This window comes from Scardinius erythrophthalmus (assembly GCF_964197995.2).
Source record: "Scardinius erythrophthalmus genome assembly, chromosome: 22".
Classification (NCBI taxonomy): domain Eukaryota; kingdom Metazoa; phylum Chordata; class Actinopteri; order Cypriniformes; family Leuciscidae; genus Scardinius; species Scardinius erythrophthalmus.
In genome coordinates, this window is record NC_138242.1 from 12639632 (window position 1) to 12661566 (window position 21935).

General features: G+C 37.4%; 1 protein-coding gene across 8 annotated transcripts in view; it reads left to right on the plus strand.

Moving 5' to 3' along the window:
* Positions 1-21935, plus strand: part of mppe1 (metallophosphoesterase 1) — a 134498-nt gene that overhangs the window by 11578 nt on the left and 100985 nt on the right. For 4 of the 8 annotated variants that reach the window (XR_014029194.1, XM_081352688.1, XM_081352686.1 and 1 more), the window contains exons 1-4: positions 13735-15362; positions 16008-16111; positions 17448-17528; positions 17610-17718. Coding sequence is in view for 7 of the 8 variants with exons in the window: in XM_081352688.1 (XP_081208814.1) it covers positions 14607-15362; positions 16008-16111; positions 17448-17528; positions 17610-17718 (1050 nt within the window). In the remaining variant the exon portion in view is untranslated. Of the gene's footprint in view, positions 1-13734; positions 15363-16007; positions 16112-17447; positions 17529-17609; positions 17719-21935 lie in introns of those variants that run through there. The other 4 variants (XM_081352692.1, XM_081352690.1, XM_081352691.1 and 1 more) reach the window with 1 other exon arrangement.

Here is a 21935-nt window from a genome sequence, read left to right on the forward strand (position 1 = left end):
GTTGCGACGTTCGTCTGTTATAGGACAACTTAGTTTTAATAAAATTAATATTTGTGTAGTGTTCAATGTTATCATCAATAGAGATACGCGGATGGGGTATTAGTTCATCCGCAACCGCATCACATAACTCATCATCCGCACCAACGTTTTTTGACCAGATTTCAAAGCCGCACCCGCCCGCCATCCGCTGATTGTTTTGCCGTCTATGAACGATGCGATGCTCTGCTGATGCGAGCCGCAAGAAAGCCTTTGTCTGTTCAAGAAAGGATGCAGCAAAGATATTTAATGCTAATGTATGAGGCATAGGCCTACGCTGAGTTTCATTCATTTACGATGAGATGCGCTCTAGTTCAACTTCACAATGCAATGCAAGTGAACGCGGCGCATCGGAGCCTCAATGTCACGGTTATTATATTGTCTCCTATATTTGTTTTTTATTTATTAAATACATGCAATTGGTTGATGAAACATTTATTAAAATTAAGATACAATTTGTACAAAACGAAATTCGCTTTAAAGAAAGACTTTCTACAAAGCAAAACTTAATGAAGTGGTAAAAATCATGTCTGACGATTTACAAAACAAAACTTCATTAAGTGGTAAAAACCATATCTCCCGATTGCAAATGTTCTCTAATGTTTATTATTGCAAATGTTTTTCATTTGTTTAATAAATCTCATAATGATGGCACATCACTATATCATAGCTTTTATTTCTATCTCAAATGATTAGCGGTCGGTCAAGGGGTACTTGGCAAAGAATCAAATACAGTTGGAAACGATGTAGACCATTAATAACACAGACTGTTAACAATTGTTTTTAATTAGTATTTAAACATTCTCTATGATAAAAAGTGTTTGTAAGAAATATTTTGATAACACGGTTTTGGCGGTTATAGAGTTGTAATGACGGTGTTCAACTATAACCGTCGGTCTCACGGTTATATACTAACCGTCACACCCCTAGTGCAGGGCAACCACCCATAATAGCATTACAATATTCTAGCCTTGATGTCATGAACGCATGGACTAATTGTTCCGCATTTGTCAATGAGAGCATTTGACATAATTTAGATATATTTTTAAGATGGAAAAATGCGGTTTTACAGATACTAGACATGTGACTTTCAAATGAAAGATTGGTATCAAAGAGCACACCCAGGTTCCTAACTGACGACGAAGACTTGACATAGCAGCCATCAAGTGTTAGACAGTATTCTAGGTTATTATGTGAGGAAGTTTTTTGTCCAATAATTAGAATCTCTGTTTTTTTCAGAATTAAGTCGTAGGAAATTATTAGTTATCCAATTTTTTATATCACCTATACATTCCGTTAATTTTGTGAATTGGCAAGTTTCGTCAGGGCGTGAAGAAATATAGAGCTGAGTATCATCGGCATAACAGTGAAAACTAATTCCATGCTTACTAATGATATTTCTTTGACAGAAAAGGTAGATTCGAGATCGGCCTGTAATTGACTAATTCTGTACGATCAAGTTGCGTTTTTTTAACAAGCGGTTTAATCATAGGCAACTTAAAAGTTTTTGGTACGTATCCTAATGACAAAGATTAATTAATGATATTAAGAAGAGGATCTATGACCTCTGGAAGCATCTCTTCCAGTAGCTTAGTCGGTATAGGGTCTAACATACATGTTGTCGATTTAGATGATTTAACAAGTTTAACCCTCTGGAGTCTGAGCGGTTTTCTGGGCCCTTGAGATGTTCTGACATGCCCTGACATTTGTGCTTTTTTCAGTTGCTTATAAACATATTAATGGCAAAGGTGTAAATTCACTCTATAAAGCACAAACAGGGCTACCATAATATGTGAGCCACGTGTATGTACATGTTTTAATTTTTGAGAGAATAATGTTTATGCGTGGATATTGAAAAAACTAAAAACTAAAATTTCTGAAATAAGGCCACAAAACACATAGTAAATATGTGTCAATAAGACTTTTGACCAATGGATGTCGTCGCCTATAGTTTTTTCTTCAAAATTATGTGAAAATAGTCTTGCTTTATCGTTCAAATAAAACCATACATTGATTTAAATTGATGTAAAACAGGTTTTGCTTGGAAAGCCAATATGCGAGGAGGCATGAACGAGGAGTGGTTTTCACCTGAATTACCACCCACTCTGCATAATGACTCTGTATAATGATGAGCCATTCACACAGGTGTGAAACTGGCTGAGCCACAATGCTTGGACAAAAGATATTTAGAAGAAGACTTATATTGACCATTTAAGATTTTGCTTACATCTATCTTGTACATATGTTGTGCTATTTTATTAAAAAGGTTACAATTACAACAATAATTACAATTTCAACAATATTTCAAGTGTACTCTTTCTTTGTAAAAAAAAAGAAAGATTATAGGCCTACATTTTATCTATGTATTCATTACTTTGAATATAGCCAACATTGGAACAGCTAACATCTTAGTTGATGACTTTATTTTTGACAAAAATATTAGGCTATTTTTTATATAGAAATTGCTAAACAAAAGCTTATTTGACGAGGCAGTATATTCTACAGTAAAAACTGTACCCAAATCTACTAAACAAAATGTTGTCTTTCATATTTCGCCTGACTGTAAAGTTGTTTTCATGAAATATTATAATTACATTTATTATATAAATGTTAATTTGCAGTTTACGTTGCTTATACAAATAGCCAACATTTTATTTCAACATATTTCAGTCGATTTTTACTCATCTCAGTATAGCAATACAGTTTGCTAAAACATCATTATTCGTTGACGATAGGCTTATTTACTTTAAATCCAGGAAAGTTGTTAATGAAAAAATTATTAAAATTAAGATACAATTGATACAAAACGAAATTCGTTTTAAAGAAAGGATTTGTACTTTTTGTTTTGAGGTCTCTGTGAAAGTTTGAAAGTCTTTTAGTGTTTTTTTTTTAGTGCTCGCGTCCATAATGGAGAAAAAACAGAGCGCATGCCGTTCATTCATCAATAAACAGAAACCCGAGAAGGAAAAACTTACTAGTATTCCTCAGCTTGTATTCCTCGTATTCCTCATTATTCCTCACAGCGCTGCAAGACGGTGTAAGCAAGTAATGTTCTGAATAAACTTGTGTTTTGGTTTTCTCGAGCTGATGGGGGCGTTCACAGGATTGCGCGGATTACCTCAGCCATTTGCGTTTGAATAGCGCACGCTCTCCGTGGGCGGAGTCACATTACATTTGAATTAGCTCTAATTAGGTCGACTGGAATCGCTCTCTTTTAATACAGATTTCACAAGATGAGAATATTTGTTTTTTATATAAATTACTTCATTTAAAAGAAGAGATTTCAAGCTTCATAAAGACATATATCACGTGTATGTGTGAGAAGTATTCACTGAGTTATGGTTCATTTTCGGACGCGTTTCAGAATGGACTACACGGACAGAGAGAAGGCAGAACTCGCTTCGTGTTTATTTTTCTTTATTTGTCGAAAAGCACAACACTATGTTTTTATTGTGAGTATACACAAAAATAATACACATTTAACAGAATCGATTGATGTATAGAACTCCTATGGAAAATCAAAGTCAACAGAGTATTCATGAGTTTCTTTTACACTGATAAAAAAAAGCGAGCTGGTATCGCCGGCGATACCGTCGACCTCAGGGGGTTAATGAATTCTTCCTCTCCTATAGCAATGAATGAATCAAATTTTTCCTTAGGGACACTACAATGCACTGCCTGATGCGATACTGTAGTAGACGGTTGCATAGTTATAATTTTCTCCCTGATATTATCAATCTTATAAGTGAAGAAGTTCATAAAGTCATTACTGCTGTGCTGCTTGGAAACTTTTGGGCTTGAAGCTTTATTTTTTGTAAGTTTAGCCACTGTTTCAAATAAATACCTAGGGTTTTGTTTATTTTCTTCTAATAGGGTTGAAAAATAAGCAGATCTAGCAGCTTTTAAGGCCTCTGTATGCAATCGAGCTCTCTAGTAAAAAAATACCTCTAGTTTTTTCTTCCAGTTGCGCTCCATTTTTCTGGCTGCTCCCTTAAGGGCCCGAGTGTGCTCGTTGTACCACGGCATTGGACTATTGGCAGAAGTGATAGGTCTAACATATTTGTAACACGGAATTGGCTTTGCAGCCTTGGCTAAATGAAGTTTACACGAGACTAGATAATGATCTGAGATGTCATCGCTCTGCTGCAGAATTTCAACGGCATCAACATTGATTCTGTTTGATAATATTAGATCTAGGGTATGATTACGACAATGAGTAGGTCCTGACACATGTTGTCTAACTCCAATAGAGTTAAGAATGTCTTTAAATGCCAGTCCCAATGCATCTTTTTCGTTATCTACATGTATATTAAAAACACCAACAATTACGATTTTATCTGCAACCAGTACTAACTCTGATAGAAAGTCAGCAAATTCTTTGATAAAGTCTGTATGGTGCCCTGGTGGCCGGCACAAATCTCAAACGTGATGTATCATTTACACTATATATTGCTACATTAAGCACCAACACTTCAAAAGAATTATATTTGAAACTAGACGACTTAGTAAAATATGACTATAAATTACAGCAACACCTCCCCCTTTGCCTTTCAGACGAGGTTCATGTTTATAACAGTAATCTTGCGGGGTGGTCTCATTTAAAGTAATGTAATCGTTTGGTTTAACCAGGTTTCTGTCAAACACAGCACATCTAGATTATAGTCTGTAATCATATCATTAACAATTTTGCTTTTGAAGGGATCTAATATTCAGCACCCCAAGCTTTATCATTTGCTCATTTGTATTATATCTGTTTTTTATTTGTTGAACATCAATTAAATTTTTACCCTTAGATGGGTTTGGAAATTTTTTGTATGTCCTAATTCGTGGGAACAGACAGTCTCTATATGATGATATCTAGGTGAAAGAGGCTCTATGTGATGGGATTTATCTGACCTTGGTGATGTGAGACAGCTAGCAGATGGTCGGTTTAGCCAGTCTGTCTGCTTCCTGACCTGAGCCCCAGATTGTCATGTTTGAGCTCTAAGACTATGTGCCATATTACTAGAGAGAAGAGCAGCACCATCCCAGGAGGGATGCATACCATCTCTTTTCAACAGGTCAGGTCTGTCCCAAAAACTTTTCCAATTGTCTATGAATTCTATATTATTTTGCGGACAAAACTTAGACAACCAGCCATTGAGTGAGGACAGTCAACTAAGTATCTCATCACGAACAGGCGAACAGGAAGGGGGCCAGAGCAAATTACAGTGCCTGACATCGTACTTGCGAGTTCACGCACCTCTTTAACATTAATTTTAGTGATCTCCGACTGGCGGAGTCGAACATCATTTGTGCCGACGTGAATAATAATCTTAGAGAATTTACGATTAGCATTAGCCAGCACTTTTAAATTTGCTTTGATGTCAGGCGCTCTGGCTCCCGGCAAACATGTGACTATGGTGGCTGGTGTCTCTATTTTCACATTCCGTGTAATAGAATCGCCAATAACTAGGGCACATTCAACAGGATTCTCAGTGGGTGTTTCACGGAAGAGCTGTGTTTTGTCCCGCGACTACAGCGTCTCACCGTCACCCAGTTGCCCTGCTGCACGGGCTCTACTTCAGCTGGAACCGAACAATTTAAAGAGTACACTAAGCTAGTCGCATCCAAAGCAGTATCCAAAGCCCTTGCACACTTACAATTAACCTCGATTAAAGCTTGGATGCGTGCCTCTTGTTCTGAAATCTTTCTTTACTATTTTCCTGCATTTATCACATGTAAATCCTATGCTGACAGAGAAGGATATGCTAAACTTGTTGCATGAGGTGCAAGTAACAATAAGAGGAGAATATGACATGACTTACCGTGTTTGTTGACTGATCCTACTCACCTAAGTTGTTTGATGGACTCGTAAAAGGCACGAGCGTGCGTGAGAAAAATAAATAAATAAATAAATAAAGAGCGCACAGATGGCACGCTAACAGGCTAGCGAATTACTAGCGTGTTGTGCTAGCAATAACGATTTAGATTGAAGCTAGCGATGTCAGGTTAACCCCCTGAGGTCGACGGTATCGCCGGCGATACCAGCTCGCTTTTTTTTATCAGTGTAAAAGAAACTCATGAATACTCTGTTGACTTTGATTTTCCATAGGAGTTCTATACATCAATCGATTCTGTTAAATGTGTATTATTTTTGTGTATACTCACAATAAAAACATAGTGTTGTGCTTTTCGACAAATAAAGAAAAATAAACACGAAGCGAGTTCTGCCTTCTCTCTGTCCGTGTAGTCCATTCTGAAACGCGTCCGAAAATGAACCATAACTCAGTGAATACTTCTCACACATACACGTGATATATGTCTTTATGCAGCTTGAAATCTCTTCTTTTAAATGAAGTAATTTATATAAAAAACAAATATTCTCATCTTGTGAAATCTGTATTAAAAGAGAGCGATTCCAGTCGACCTAATTAGAGCTAATTCAAAAGTAATGTGACTCCGCCCACGGAGAGGGCACGCTATTCAAACGCAAATGGCTGAGGTAATCCGCGCAATCCTGTGAACGCCCCCTGTATCAGCTCGAGACAACCAAAACACAAGTTTATTCAGAACATTACTTGCTTACACCGTCTTGCAGCGCTGTGAGGAATAATGAGGAATACGAGGAATACGAGCTGAGGAATACTAGTAAGTTTTTCCTTCTCGGGTTTCTGTTTATTGACGAATGAACGGCATGCGCTCTGTTTTTTCTCCATTATGGACGCGAGCTCTAAAAAAAAAAAAACACTAAAAGACTTTCAAACTTTCACAGAGACCTCAAAACAAAAAGTACAAATCCTTTCTTTAAAACGAATTTCGTTTTGTATCAATTGTATCTTAATTTTAATAATTTTTTCATTAACAACTTTCCTGGATTTAAAGTAAATAAGCCTATCGTCAACGAATAATGATGTTTTAGCAAACTGTATTGCTATACTGAGATGAGTAAAAATCGACTGAAATATGTTGAAATAAAATGTTGGCTATTTGTATAAGCAACGTAAACTGCAAATTAACATTTATATGCCCTAATATTTCATGAAAACAACTTTACAGTCAGGCGAAATATGAAAGACAACATTTTGTTTAGTAGATTTGGGTACAGTTTTTACTGTAGAATATACTGCCTCGTCAAATAAGCTTTTGTTTAGCAATTTCTATATATAAAATAGCCTAATATTTTTGTCAAAAATAAAGTCATCAACTAAGATGTTAGCTGTTCCAATGTTGGCTATATTCAAAGTAATGAATACATAGATAAAATGTAGGCCTATAATCTTTCTCTTTTTTTACAAAGAAAGAGTACACTTGAAATATTGTTGAAATTGTAATTATTGTTTTTTATTACCTTTTTAATAAAATAGCACAACATATGTACAAGATAGATGTAAGCAAAATCTTAAATGGTCAATATAAGTCTTCTTCTAAATATCTTTTGTCCAAGCATTGTGGCTCAGCCAGTTTCACACCTGTGTGAATGGCTCATCATTATACAGAGTCATTATGCAGAGTGGGTGGTAATTCAGGTGAAAACCACTCCTCGTTCACGCCTCCTCGCATATTGGCTTTCCAAGCAAAACCTGTTTTACATCAATTTAAATCAATGTATGGTTTTATTTGAACGATAAAGCAAGACTATTTTCACATAATTTTGAAGAAAAAACTATAGGCGACGACATCCATTGGTCAAAAGTCTTATTGACACATATTTACTATGTGTTTTGTGGCCTTATTTCAGAAATTTTAGTTTTTAGTTTTTTCAATATCCACGCATAAACATTATTCTCTCAAAAATTAAAACATGTACATACACGTGGCTCACATATTATGGTAGCCCTGTTTGTGCTTTATAGAGTGAATTTACACCTTTGCCATTAATATGTTTATAAGCAACTGAAAAAAGCACAAATGTCAGGGCATGTCAGAACATCTCAAGGGCCCAGAAAACCGCTCAGACTCCAGAGGGTTAATGTATGATGTTGAGTAAGTTATATTTAGCAGTATAAAACAACAAGGAATGATAGTAAATAATGATTCAAAACAGAAAGATACACGAAGCTTTCAGACGCACACCAATGCAACAGCTGCAGCAGGAGCGAGGCAGACAGGCCTCGAAATAATTTGTAACACAAGCTTTAAATACATTTAAAGAAGTCAAGTCATCCAGAAGTGATCTCTCTTAGTTCAAGAGGCAGACTATTCCAAAGCCTCGGACCCGCAACAGCAAAGGCCTGGCCTGATCACCTTTTAACTTTAAATGAGATCGAGGGACAGAAAGCAATGACTTCTTATTTGATCTTAAAGACCTAGGTGCTTGATGAAGAGCAATAAGCTAAGATACAAAAGCAGGAGCTATCCCATGCACTGCTTTAAGAACATACAGCAGAGTTTTATATTTTATCCTGAAATCCACCTGAGAGAAGCTAAAATAGGAGAAATGTGATGACTTTTCTTAGCACCCACCAGCAGCTGTGTCGCTGCATTCTGAACTAATTGCAAGCGTAATATAGTGGTCTGACAGGACCCCACATACAAAACATTGCAATAGTCAAGGCAGGACAGAACAAAGGCATTAATAACCTTTTCTAAATCTTTTCTCAACAGAATAGGCTTTAAACGTGCAATAGTCCTAATCTGGAAAAAGCAACTCTTAACCACGGCATTAATCTGCTTATCAAATTTCAACTCTGGATTTACTTTACTAATTTAATGATAACTTACAACGGATTAAAACGGACAATTAATCGGCATAATCGTCAAAGCCCTAAAACAGACATTTAATCATCAAAGCCTTAAAACTGACAATTAATCGTCATAATCGCCATTATTTTTTAGACAATTAATCGTCAGCCAAATTTCATAATCGTGACAGGCCTAATAGCTATACAATAATCTGAGCAATAAATCGGAATTGAGCACTAAGGCTCACAGTGTGAACGTAGCCTTTAAAGGGTTAGTTCACCCAAAAATGAAAATTCTGTCAGTAATTACTCACCCTCATGTTGTTCCAACCCCGTAAGACTTTCGTTCATCTCCGGAACACAAATTAAGATATTTTTGATTAAATCTGAGAGCTGTCTCACTCCTCCATAGGCTTCTATGTTATTGAAACTTGCCGGCCCAGAAAGTTAGTAAAGACAATGTTTAAAATAGTCCAAGTGACTACTAGGGCTGGTCCGAATACCATTTTTTTGAGCATCGAAGCTTCGGTACTGTAGTAATGAACATCGAATATTCGAAGCTTCGGAGAGAGGGTGCTGAACATATTCTTCTCTCTAATAAAGGCAGGAATCTCTATGTGTCTGTCTGTCTGTTTGCATTTTGATTATTTCGAGAACCGTTCATCCAGTCGACTTCACAAGGGAGTGCAGTGTCGCATTTGGTGCAATACAGATGGACACGCGAGACGCGACACATTCAGAATTAATAAACTTTTAGTAAACTACAGAACAGTGTGAGCGGGAAGCGGCGCGCTTCACGCGGACAGGGCTTATATGCTCCGAGAACGGACACTGCACTAGTGATATAAAACATACACACACACAGGTCTGTTAACTTAAGCAATACTTTTAAGGTAGTCTAATATTTTTCTGACTAACAAATTACTGACACAGTAAAGGGTAGATTTAAATAAAGAAAAACAAAATTTAAATAAAGAAAAACGAAATTTAAATAAAGAAAAAACGAAATTTAATAAAAGAAAAGCTAAATTTAAATAAAGAAAAAACGAAATTTAAATAAAGAAAAAACAAAATTTAAATAAAGAAAAACGAAATTTAAATAAAGAAAAACAAAATTAAGTTAAATTAAAAAACGAGATTAATTTAGATTGATAATAATGGGTAAAAAGGCTAATACATTTTGTTTCTATTATTCTATTTTCCACAATATCAAAGCAACGCAGCTTAACCCAAAATACAAGCTCAGGCATGCACTTCTGTCCATACAAACTCCGCAGTTCTGCACTCTAGCCAGAGAATACTCCCGTTGAAAAACAAATATATTTATTAAGTATAACGAGGTTGGGTTCCTTCAACTGTCATCCTATTAAAAATGGCTAGGCTATATAAGATAATTGTAAAAAAGAGTATTGTATTTCACCAGATTTTATAGTGTTAAACATAGTCATTTGTTTATTTTCACTGGACACACATTCCACACAACACATTTAAAAAAAAAGCATTATACAATTTACCTTTGCAGATTTTACTAAATACTTAAAAAAAAAAAAAAAAAACTGAACAAAGCAGAAAAAAATTGTTGGCCAGCATGTTAAGGGTCAAGGTACTTTGGCCAGCTTGTTAAGGGTCAAGGTACTTTGCGAGTACTCTCCTCACTATCTTTCCCTCTCCCTAAATACAGTCTGTAAGGTAGTTGTTGCATTGTGTAGGGGGCTGTAAGTCTTTATCACATTGCATCGTTCTCATTACAGAGTGTTCAGCCACAGTCTCCCTACTGCCCTCACAAAAATTGTGGAAAACAAAGCAGGCGTAAATGACATGGGGTAGGTCCTGCAAGTTGATGTCCATAGGCCTTTTCAGTGCAGCAAATCTGGCTTTGAGGCGACCAAAAGCACACTCAATGACCATCTGTGCCCTACACAAACATAGCCCAAAGTACTGTTCTTGAGGTGTGGAGCCACCGTTTGCACATTCCTTCATTAAGTAAGGCAGCAGAGGGTAGGCTGGGTCACCAAGAAGAAAAATTGGTATGGCCTCCTCGTTGTCCACAATCTGTTTTTTCAGAGCAGGGATCTTGCCAGTCTTAAAGGGGTCATATAATGGTACATGCACTTTTACAAGTTGATTGTACTGAAATGTGTGTTGGCAGTGCCTGTACACAACCATCATAAAATGATAAAAATCCATCCAGTGTTTTTTTTTTTTTATCTCCTTATATGTTTGACCCTCTCTGAAATCAAGCCGTTCGATTTTGTGATGTCACAAAATCGACGCCCCTCCCACGATTGGTGAGTGACAGCAGCGTTTCAACACAGACCCGCCCTCGCTCATGAGCGAGCTGTCTGTCATCATAGTCCGCGCGTCATTGTTGATACCCTCACTGGAGCGCTGTCTATGAGCAGAATGGTGTCTGCGATTGTTCTTCGGTGTAATAAGGAACACAGCAGTCATTTTGATGTTCCTAAATCCGAACCGTTGAAGATGCAGTGGCCGAGTTTTGTTTTTGAAGGGATATGCCCAAAGGATTGACGCAAGGATTCCCTCACGGGGGTTCCCCACGATCGTCCATGCTTTCATGTTTGCGCGAATCATTTCACACCAGACAGCTTTACAAACGAGAAAAAATGGATCGGTACCAACGTGTTCCTGCTGAACCTCCAGAAGTGAGTGTAATGTTTTATTAACCTTTATATTAATATTTATATTAATTAGGGCTGGGCAAGTTAACGCGTTATCGCGTTAACACATTTATTAATTAACGCCAACAATTGTTTTATCGCACGTTAACGCAGTTTTTTTTTTTATTATTATTTTGAAAGTCCGTTGCTCACCGGCTCTGAATACACATAGGCCTACAGTCAAACCATGGGTCACAGGAGGGGTGGGATGTTGGTCAGCCAGCAAATAACCCTCCCAAACCAGCAGTGGAGGGAGGCTTCGGCAGGTTCTCTCAGGTGAACAGAAAGGGAGACAGTGCTCCACGAGTGAACGGCAAGCGCTCTATGGATAGTAGCCTAACCGCATGGCAACGGCTTCATTGCGCAGCTGCAGGCTTTTTAACTTGAATTAAAATTATACATAACTTTACCTCATAGGCCTGCGTTAAGTTTACCGGGGATGCTCTGCCATGTGAATTCCCTCCTGTTGATGTCCTGATAACTATTTAGATTCTGGAAACTCAAAAACAGCGAGGATCAGTCTCTCTTCCAATGATTCGTGTTGCGCGTCGTGTACAAAAAGTTCCACTTCACCTCACTCTATGGTGCGTTCACACCAAACACGAATAGAGCGTCTGGCGCGAGTGATTTCAATGTTAAGTCAATACAAAGGCATGTTTATGCGCGTCTGGAGGTCATGCGGCGTGAATGAGGTGTTTAGCGCGGCGCGGTGGATGCAAATTCGCCTCATTCGCGCGTCCAGTTCGCTTCAAACTTTTGATTTTTAAGCGCGTCAATTTTCGCTCTGAACGCGCGAATGGATTCAAAATGTTCAAGCGTCCATCTAGACGCAAATTTGACACGCTATTTGCGTTTGTTGTGAACGCACAGTAATAACAGGGAAACTTGCTACTGAACACAGAGGGTTTCTGCTGCTCCCTGATGAAAGATACCTGTTGATACCTGTTCAGAAAAAAAACCCCAAGAAAACAGGACTGATGCTAACTTGTTTAACAAGCTAGATAAAAGGTAATGCCCTGGCAGTGGCAAATAGCTTTGGTTTAATATTTGATTTGATTACATTAATGTTTAAGTTGAGATTTACAAGAAATATTTTACTGCTACTGTGTAAAGGGAAAAAGCACATTAGGCTATTTGTTTAAAGTTTTTGCAAACCACATGTTATTGCACTTTTGTGTAGGCTATATAGCAGTACATTTAGATCAAAAGTGTGCAATACACTACTTTAGAATTCATTATTAAATTTTGCGCGTAATAATGCGATTAATCGCAAGAAAATCATGCGATTAATCGCGATTAAAAAATGTAATCGTTGCCCAGCACTAATATTAATCTTTGCAAATTTGCAAACCTTGCTGCACGCTTCACGATGAATACATCTAAGGTTTACACTCAGGGTACATTACAGCATGTTTTCTATGTACGACGTTCTCAATATAATTCATAATCCCACATTTATAATGAACAAGGCGTTATGGATATTGTGTTATTTCAAACGGTGTACCCACAGAACAGAGGGGCGGGGTGAGCAAAGCTCATTATTATTTAAAGACACATGCACTGAAACGGTGTGCTGAAAACAGAGCTGTTTTTGACCAGGTAAAATTAGTGTTTTCTTACAATACTAATGAGAATTTTTAATTAAAGTATATTACAAACTTTTAATTTAAACCCTAAAGAATCATATTAGCTTGTACAAAAATGGCATTATATGACCCCTTTAAAGTACAAATTGAGCTTTGAATTAGCAAAAACCTGTGCATCGTGTACACTCCCAGGCCACCTTATCACAACATCAATAAATCTGTACTTATAATCACAGACCGCCTGTACATTAAGAGAATGTTTGCCTTTCCTGTTGATGTAGTCCATTGAGTTGGTAGATGGCTGCTTGATTTCGATGTGTGTTCCGTCAACCGCTCCCACACTGTGGCATGCCATGAGCACGATGGAAACCCAAAACCAGATCCTCGGCCTCGGACTACGTAAAAGGCAACTTGATGTATTTTGGACCCAGGTGGATAGCGATCGCTTTGCATGTTTGCCTGACAACAACAGACACAGCCTGTCGCGACACTCCGAAGGCGTTAGCAGTCTTCCGTAGCCGTCCCTCATCGCTCAAGTAATACAGCGTTAACATGACCTTTTTAAACGTCTCAATTGGTGCCCTCATGTTTGTTGTTTGCCCCTCAATATATGGACTAAGTTCTTCGCTCAGGGTGATGAGAGATGCTTTGGAAATGCGAAAATTCTCCCTCCATTCGTCTTCCACAACAACGCCATTGACAAAGCTGTCCCACCAACTGCTGGTTCTACCAGGTCTTACCCAAAATTTTCTCCTGGTTGTCCTCCGCGGTGGACTTAAGAGCATGTGGCGTATGGTGTTGTCCATAATCACTTGTTGCTCACCATAGTAGCATTAGAGCAGAAGATTTTGCTTTAGTAAAGCTAATAGGCTCAGTAGGTTCAGCAGCACGAACACAAGCATATAGTCCGCCATTGTTGTTGCTGTTACGTGTGACGTAGCGGTGTCACATGGTGTGATGACATCATTGTTTCACAAAATGTACGGATTGGCCGTAAAACCTGAGTTGGTTGAGCTCTTATCGGTTTAGTACATTCTCTAGTTGGAAATCACTTACCCGTGCAACAGCCAGGCTCATCCAAAAGGCCAGAGCCTACCCCAAAAATACTGACCATAAACAGAGAATGGGTGAGCTTCCTCAAGCAAAACTCATAATTATGAGAAGCGTACAACAGGACTTCTTTAAAGAGGTAATTAAAAACCTCTCAAAGGGTGAAGAAGTCTCAAGACACAGTTCAATCAGCAGTTTGGATCCCATCATTGATGACAATGGTTTGCTGAGAGTTGGAGGCCGACTATCGTCAGCAGACATGTCCTGGGAAGAAAAGCATCCAATACTTCTTCCTAAAAACCATCATGTCTCTACTCTGCTGGTAAGACATTACCATGAACAGGTTGCTCGAACAGCTGGACTGTGGATAACAGGAAGTAAGAGATTGGTGTCAAGTGTGATTCACAAATGTGTGATCTGCAAAAGATTAAGAGGAAAGTTGGAAGAACAAAAATGTCTGACTTACCTCTAGACAGACTCACCATGGCTCCTCCGTTCACGAATGTTGGACTTGATGTTTTCGGACCTTGGACCATCTCGTCACCCAGGACCAGAGGTGGTCATGTAGAAAACAAACGCTGGGCAGTTACAGTATGTTCACCTGTCTGAGTACACGAGCGGTGCATATTGAGGTCATAGAGACCATGTCAACCTCCAGCTTCATCAATGCTTTGAGGAGATTTACCGCTATCAGAGCTCCTGTGAGACTGCTCCGTTCCGATAGGGGCACAAACTTTGTTGGAGCTTGCAAAGAACTGCAAATAAACTCAGAAGATCCAGAGTTGAAAGCTCACCTGCAAGAAAAAAGTTGCACCTGGACATTCAATCCTCCACACTCCTCTCACATGGGTGGAGTGTGGGAGAGGATGATTGGTGTTGCACGCTGCAATTTGGATGCCATGTTGTTGGAGAACTGTCGCCTCTCTCATGAAGTACTTGTGACTCTTATGGCTGAAGTCATGGCAATCATGAACGCAAGACCTCTAGTTCCAGTGTCCTCTGATCCAGGGATGCCAGCTGTTCTCACACCAGCAATGCTGCTCACTCAGAAGATTGACCCAGTATCTGCTCCTCTGGGGAACATGGATCTCAAAGATCTCTATAGCAAGCAATGGAGGCAAGTCCAAAGCCTCGCTGAAACTTTCTGGAGATGCTGGAAGCAAGAGTACTTGGAGACGCTCCAGCCCCGCAAGAAGTGGAAATCAGAAAGACCGAACCTGCAAGTTGGAGATGTGGTACAAGTTAAAAGGAATGAGTGGCCCACAGGTGTTATTGTGGAAACCATCCCCAGCCGTGATGGCAGGATTCGGAAAGTCAATGTGAAGATCATGAAACAGGGTACTCCCAAGGTGTGTTCAAGACCTGTTTCAGACGTTGTGCTGCTTCTCAGTAAAGGGACATAGTGTTTTTATTTAATACCAGGCGGGGAGTGTTCTGCCCCCACGTTGACTTGATTGGTTATAAGGTAGTTTGTGACATCAGAAACGCCAGCGATATCAAACTTACATTTAATACTAGTTACATTTACTTTACTTACATTTACCTTAAGTAAGTACTTACATACTTAAGGAGAAAATTCTTAGCAATGGTGTTGACTTATGCATTTGTACATGGTTTGTCTTAAAACATATTAAAAACACCACATAGACATATAAAGAACATTAAAAGCTTGATTTTCACCACAGGGGACTTTAAAGTCAGTTAGAAATTGTACAGTCAAGCACAAAAGGTAAACTTCTTATGTATAACTTTTTATATGGTTTTTAAATAATGCATGGCAGTTATCAGATCCCTTTTCAGGACTGAGACCTAATTTCAGAGGTCAAATACATAAAAATGTAGGAAAAAAGCATTAAAAAAATCATGTCAAAAGCGTATCAGCTACCAATTTGTTGGTTCATATTTTAAACAGAAGGGTCATAAATAAGAATAGTTTCAAATTAAAATTGACCACTGCCATCAGCTATTATGACTGTGCTGTGCTCTCCACTCAGGACTGGGATGATGATGTCAGACGTTTTAAATGGATCTTCCGTCATCCTAGTGACACAAAGCTTGTGGTTCTCATAGGAAATCATGACATCGGCTTCCATAATGAGTGAGTTTAAGAGTTACAATTGACCTATAGAGCAAATGTTTGGTTCATGTGTGGTTTTCACTCACCTATATTGTCTATTAGAGCTTCTGAGTCTGATGTTTTCACTGTATATTATTTCAGTAAGGATTGCAATAAATGTACAAATATTTAAAAACATTACCAAATTGCGTAGTCCTACTTTGAAGTGATGTTAACTTGACTTGAATGTTATCTGTTTTGAGAAATGTTAATACATTTTTGTTTGAAAAAAGCCACTTCCAATCCCTTTGTTAAAAATACTATTGTGGTATGGTATGAAGCTTTGAAACCTCTTTGACAGATTTTACAATTTACCCCTATTTGGGGAAGCATTATCTTTACGCCAGGAACACATGATGCTGGTTTTAAAATCTGGGCATCCAAAGGTTTAAAGGTGGCAGATTTATTTAGCAATGAAACTATGCTCAGTTTTCAGGAATTAAGACAAAAGTTTGATTTACCTAAAACCCTTTTTATTAAATTATTATTATTATTATTATTATTATTATAAAATATCTTAAAATTAGGAATTTTATCACTAACACAGAATCATTCTCTTCTCTCACCAGATCTGTCCCCTTTAGAAAATATACCTTAAACCAGTTTAATGGTGGTAGGAAAATGTCCTTGTTTTATAGACTGATCTCCAATAACTGCTGGGAAAATACAGAGAATTTAACAGAAGATGAATTGCAGAATATCTGCTTAAAGGACAATTAAAGGACAAACCCAGACAATTAATACCTGGTTTAAACTTCTGCAGTATAAGTTTATGAGAGTATACATAACTCCAGAATGACTACATAAATTTAATCTCAACATTCCCAATCTTACTCTGGTAAGAAAATGTTGATATTCTGTTCATTACAAGCAAAACTTCATTGTCAAATGTCTTTGGAAAAACTCAGAAAGCTCTCATTTATCTCATATATTGTTAAGGGAAAACCTTAAACTTTGGAAAACTTGTGGAATCCCTTTATGTGATTTTTGATAGAAGCTGAACAAAATTGTTTATTTTCTGTGTAACATGGCTTAGCATGCACCACGTCATGATAATGTACCATTGTTTTGACATATGTATAGTATAATTGTTGTGTTGTAGTTTTTTTGTTGTTGTTGTTGTTGTTGTTTTCCTGTTTAATTTCTTCCTGTTTTATTGTTAATGTTTCTAAAATAAAAAAGACAGTGTTGAAAAAAAAAAAGACTGACAGGATGTAGAAGGTAATTTTATATTCAAGCCATTTTCAGAAGGTGTGTGTACAGGTGCCTGATTTGACTAAGGTGTGGTTCCATTATTGTCTTTCTCTTACTTTGGCAGAATGACTAAGCAGAAGTTGGAGCGGTTTGAGCAAGTATTTAATGTGACATCAGCAAGGATCCTCACCGTTAGAGGAGTCAAGTAAGTTTCTAAGCATTTCCATCAATTCCTCCACCAATATTTATAATAGTTTGTCTCTGTATTACTTGTTTATTTTCACAGTTTCTTGCTGGTGAATAGTGTTGCACTACATGGTGATCACTGCCCCATCTGCCAACGTGTAGAGGAGGAGTTGTACAAACTCTCACTTGCTCTTAACTGCTCTTTTCAGGTAATAAAGATTCTAGATATAATGGTTTCATCAGTAACTGTAATTATTGAATTTCTATTCCTCACTATAACCAGCTGTTTTCTTTTTGATGCTAATGCTGCATTCTGTGATTGGTTACATTTCTTTTCTAGGATGCACACTTACCACGACCGGTATTGTTTGTTTTAAACCCAGGGGGTTGCAAAGCCCTTGGGGGGTAGGCCTGTCGTGATAATTGAATAGCTTTTATTTTGATTATTTGATCTAACCGCGATTGTTTCAGACAACCGTGATTATTGCGCTTTATAGGCCTACGGCACAAGGGAGAGTCATGGACCAAAAGAAATAGACAATATATTTTCCAGCAATAAATTCAAAGTCATCTGAAGCCATTCCATAGCTTAATGTGAGGGACAGAAGTCTATTTACATCATTAAATTAAATTTAAAGTTAAAGTCTCCATTCAGTATTCAAACAGCGCACACCTCATCCGGTTATGGCAGGATGCACAGTAAAACTTTCTCCAATATGATATATTCACATTATAATGCTTGATTTGTAGATAAAGGGCTGTGGATTTGCATAAAATGACTTTATTTTGCTGGAGTTTATTGCTATTTTTAAATGACTCGCTACCGTGTGCCAGTTAGATCACACACATCACAAGGACTATGAATTGGCATCAAACACACAATAACTGGAATTTAAAACTGTGAAGAAACAAATGATCAATAAACTGTTGGACAGATATACACAGTTTTTTACACACGGATTTGTGCGCTCAACATTTCTTCGCCTTGTGGCTTGAACTTTTAAATGCGCACTTGTGCAGCACTGCACACTGTGACTCCATGTTGCTTTAAGCTCATCATTCTGCACCCGCGATGCGCATACGCGCTTTGTGCCACTCTGTTTTGAAGCGTTTCATATTATCAAGGTTTTGCACACTGAAAGATTATTAAAAGCCAATATTTTTTTGTCATATCTATCATATCTTGTTGCCCCAATAAAAAGCTGCACAATACATTTAAAATAAGCATAATTTAATTGTATATTATTTGTGTGTAGTGTATATAAATACATACACTTCTGAATTTTTTACATTCATATATAAATATAAAATTGTTAAATGTATGAATACCTGAATGAATTTGATAAGAGTACTAATAGTAATTTGTTTTTATTAACATGTTTAGATTTTATAAAATTACTGTGCAGATTTTTTCAAAAATTACTTTTTGCTGCTGATTTATACACTAAGTTTAATAAAAAAAATTGTCATAGCTATTGAATACATTTATTTGATATTTAAAGGTGTTAACTGCAATCTTACACTAAAATGATAACTTACAAAGGATTAAATTCATCACAATTATTTAATGAATGAAGCACACAAAAAAATGTATAACAAAGCCCTAAAACAGACAATTAATCGGCATAATCGTCAAAGCCCTAAAACAAACAATTAATCGCCAAAGCCCTAAAACTGGCAATTAATCAGCATAACCGCAATAAGTTTTTAGACAATTAATCATCAGCCAAATTTCATAATCGTGAAAGGCCTACTTGAGGGGCTTGTAATGGAACTGCAGGGGGTTTATGAAAACCTAAAAATTAAACCTAAAAACTGAAAGCCTCGTACCGAAAGGTTCAATATGAATGTGTATTGTTACACCCCTAATAAAGTGGTATAAATAAATGTGACGTGACTTGACTTCATTTCAATTACAACTGAAAGTTGAAGGCTATAATTCTTATGAACTAAGAAATCCTTTAATATCAGTTTTCAACAGTTTGAATGATAAATAGAACCAGTTAATTAGTAGAGTGAACTAGTAGAATGGTTCATGGCAATTTAGTTTAATATAATTATTTTACAAAGAAATCTGAGAAATGCTTATAGATCATTAAGGGTTATTCTAACTTTTATATATCACATATATTCCAGTAATATAGTAAGATATACAGTATCTCACAAAAGTGAGTACACCCCTCATATTGCACCAAACGTTTGAGTATATCTTCTTAAGGGACAATACTGTAGAAATGAAACTTGGACTTCTAAATGCTACGGAATCGTGTTGACCATCACGAAGAGAGAGAGAGAGAGAATGCACATAGTACTTACATCTATTGTATTTACGAGAATACTCACTCGACTTTGCATTTTGAAATATTTATGTGTTTATTTGGCCGTAGTAGACAAAGGCTACTATGCTTGTCCATGTTGCGCTCGGAGCGCGCGCACAGCATCCTGTCAGTATAATTCAGTTCTCTTTCACGACTTATTGCGCTTTTAATATTTCTTTTCAATATAAAGCACATCCTGCTCTTTTCTTTCTCTTTCTCTTTCATTCATGTTTTGTTATTAATAACTTTTAACAGAATCGTCAACTGAAATCTGCGCGGATTATCAAAAATACGACACATTTATAGGACATAAAGGGTCTCTGCGGCAAAAGTGAAAGTACCAGCGGGTGAAATGTTTCAAAATGTCTCTTTGTACACCAAAGCACATGTTTCAATAAAAGGATATATTAAAGTTTATGTAGCCTACTTTTACATTTTCGCTGCTGTTCTAAAATTATTTTCTCCATTACCGCTGCAGATAATTCGCTGCAGCTGCTTGTATCCCAGTGCAGGAGCTGTAGGTTACAACTTACCACAGAAACGTAAGTGTTTAGTTGATTGCTGTGGTGACTCGTGACACTCGCGAACAGCACTGAACACGCACTTTTGCCGGTACAACTTGAATATTATTATTAAGTGTGCTTGCTGAAAGCAGCACACTTATTGTTCTTAAGTTTTCTTCTTCTTATTATTATTATTAAGTGTGCTTGCTGAAAGCAGCACACTTATTGTTGTTCTTAAGTTTTCTTATTAAGTGTGCTTGCTGAAAGCAGCACACTTACTGTTCTTCTTAAGTTTTCTTCGAAGTTCTTACTATTATTATTATTATTCCCGGGAGAAAAATTTTGGCCAGCTCCTGCGCCTAGGCCCTTTGAGACAGACACCGTTCCAACTTTAAAACGTACGGTCAGTACCGGATTAAGTTGCTCGCGAAGATGACATCACGAGTCCATGTCGTTTGTCCGCCACACTGGATTGAACAGAAAGCGAAACTAAATTTTCACAGGTCACAAATTTAGTCCGAACTTCACGAAACTGGACGTGCATGATCCTTGGACCAAGCCTCACAAAAGTTACTAGAAGGATTTTTGATTTTCGGAAGCGTTTGCCCGTCACAGCCAAACGAAATCGGCGGCGTAGTCGCCAAAACAGGAAGTAGTTCATATCTCAGGAACGCTGTCACGTATCGAAACCAAACTTTGTACATTAACTCAAGACTCCAATGTGAGGATGTACAAGATAAAATTTTTTTTTTAAAAAATCCAAAATTTTACATAATTTGGCAACCCCCCCCCTCCCCCCCCCCCAGCTATTTGGTCAGCTCCTGCGCCTAGGCCCTTTGAGACAGAGACACCGTTCCAACTTTAAAACGTCCGGTCAGTACCGGTGTAAGTTGCTCGCGAAGATGACATCACGAGTCCATGTCGTTTGTCCACAATATTGGATTGAACAGAAAGCTAAACTAAAGTTTCACAGGTCACAAATTTGGTCCGAACTTCACGAAACTGGACGTACATGATCCTTGGACCAAGCCTCACAAAAGTTACTAGAAGGATTTTTGATTTTCGGAAGCGTTTGCCCGTCACAGCCAAACGAAATCAGCGGCGTAGTCGCCAAACAGGAAGTCGTCTATATCTCAGGAACTCTGTCACGTATCGAAACCAAACTTTATACATGAACTCGGGACTCCAATGTGAGGAAGCACAAGATCTGAATTTTTTTTATTTTTTTTTTATTTCAGGCTAATAGACAAACCCATTTACCTATGTCTATGCAAGAGTTTCACCTTTTAATGTTAATGCATTTATTTAGACAGTAGGTGGCACTGTTGTATTACATTTCACAGAGCAGCCAAGTCAGTGTATAGACTGCATTCGTTTTTACCAGGTTTGTCTTAATAAATGCAGGCATGAATTTCGTTTTTTGCATTGGTCTATTTTAATCATCTTCATTTATTAATATATACAGATTTGTATGCATGAATTGTGCATTTCCAATCCTCAAAGCAGTTAATAAAAAAAAAAAAAAAAAAAACCTTTATACAAAATACATCATGCTCTTCTTCGATAACCGAACAAACAATTCATTGTCTGTGGCTGTGTTTGTGC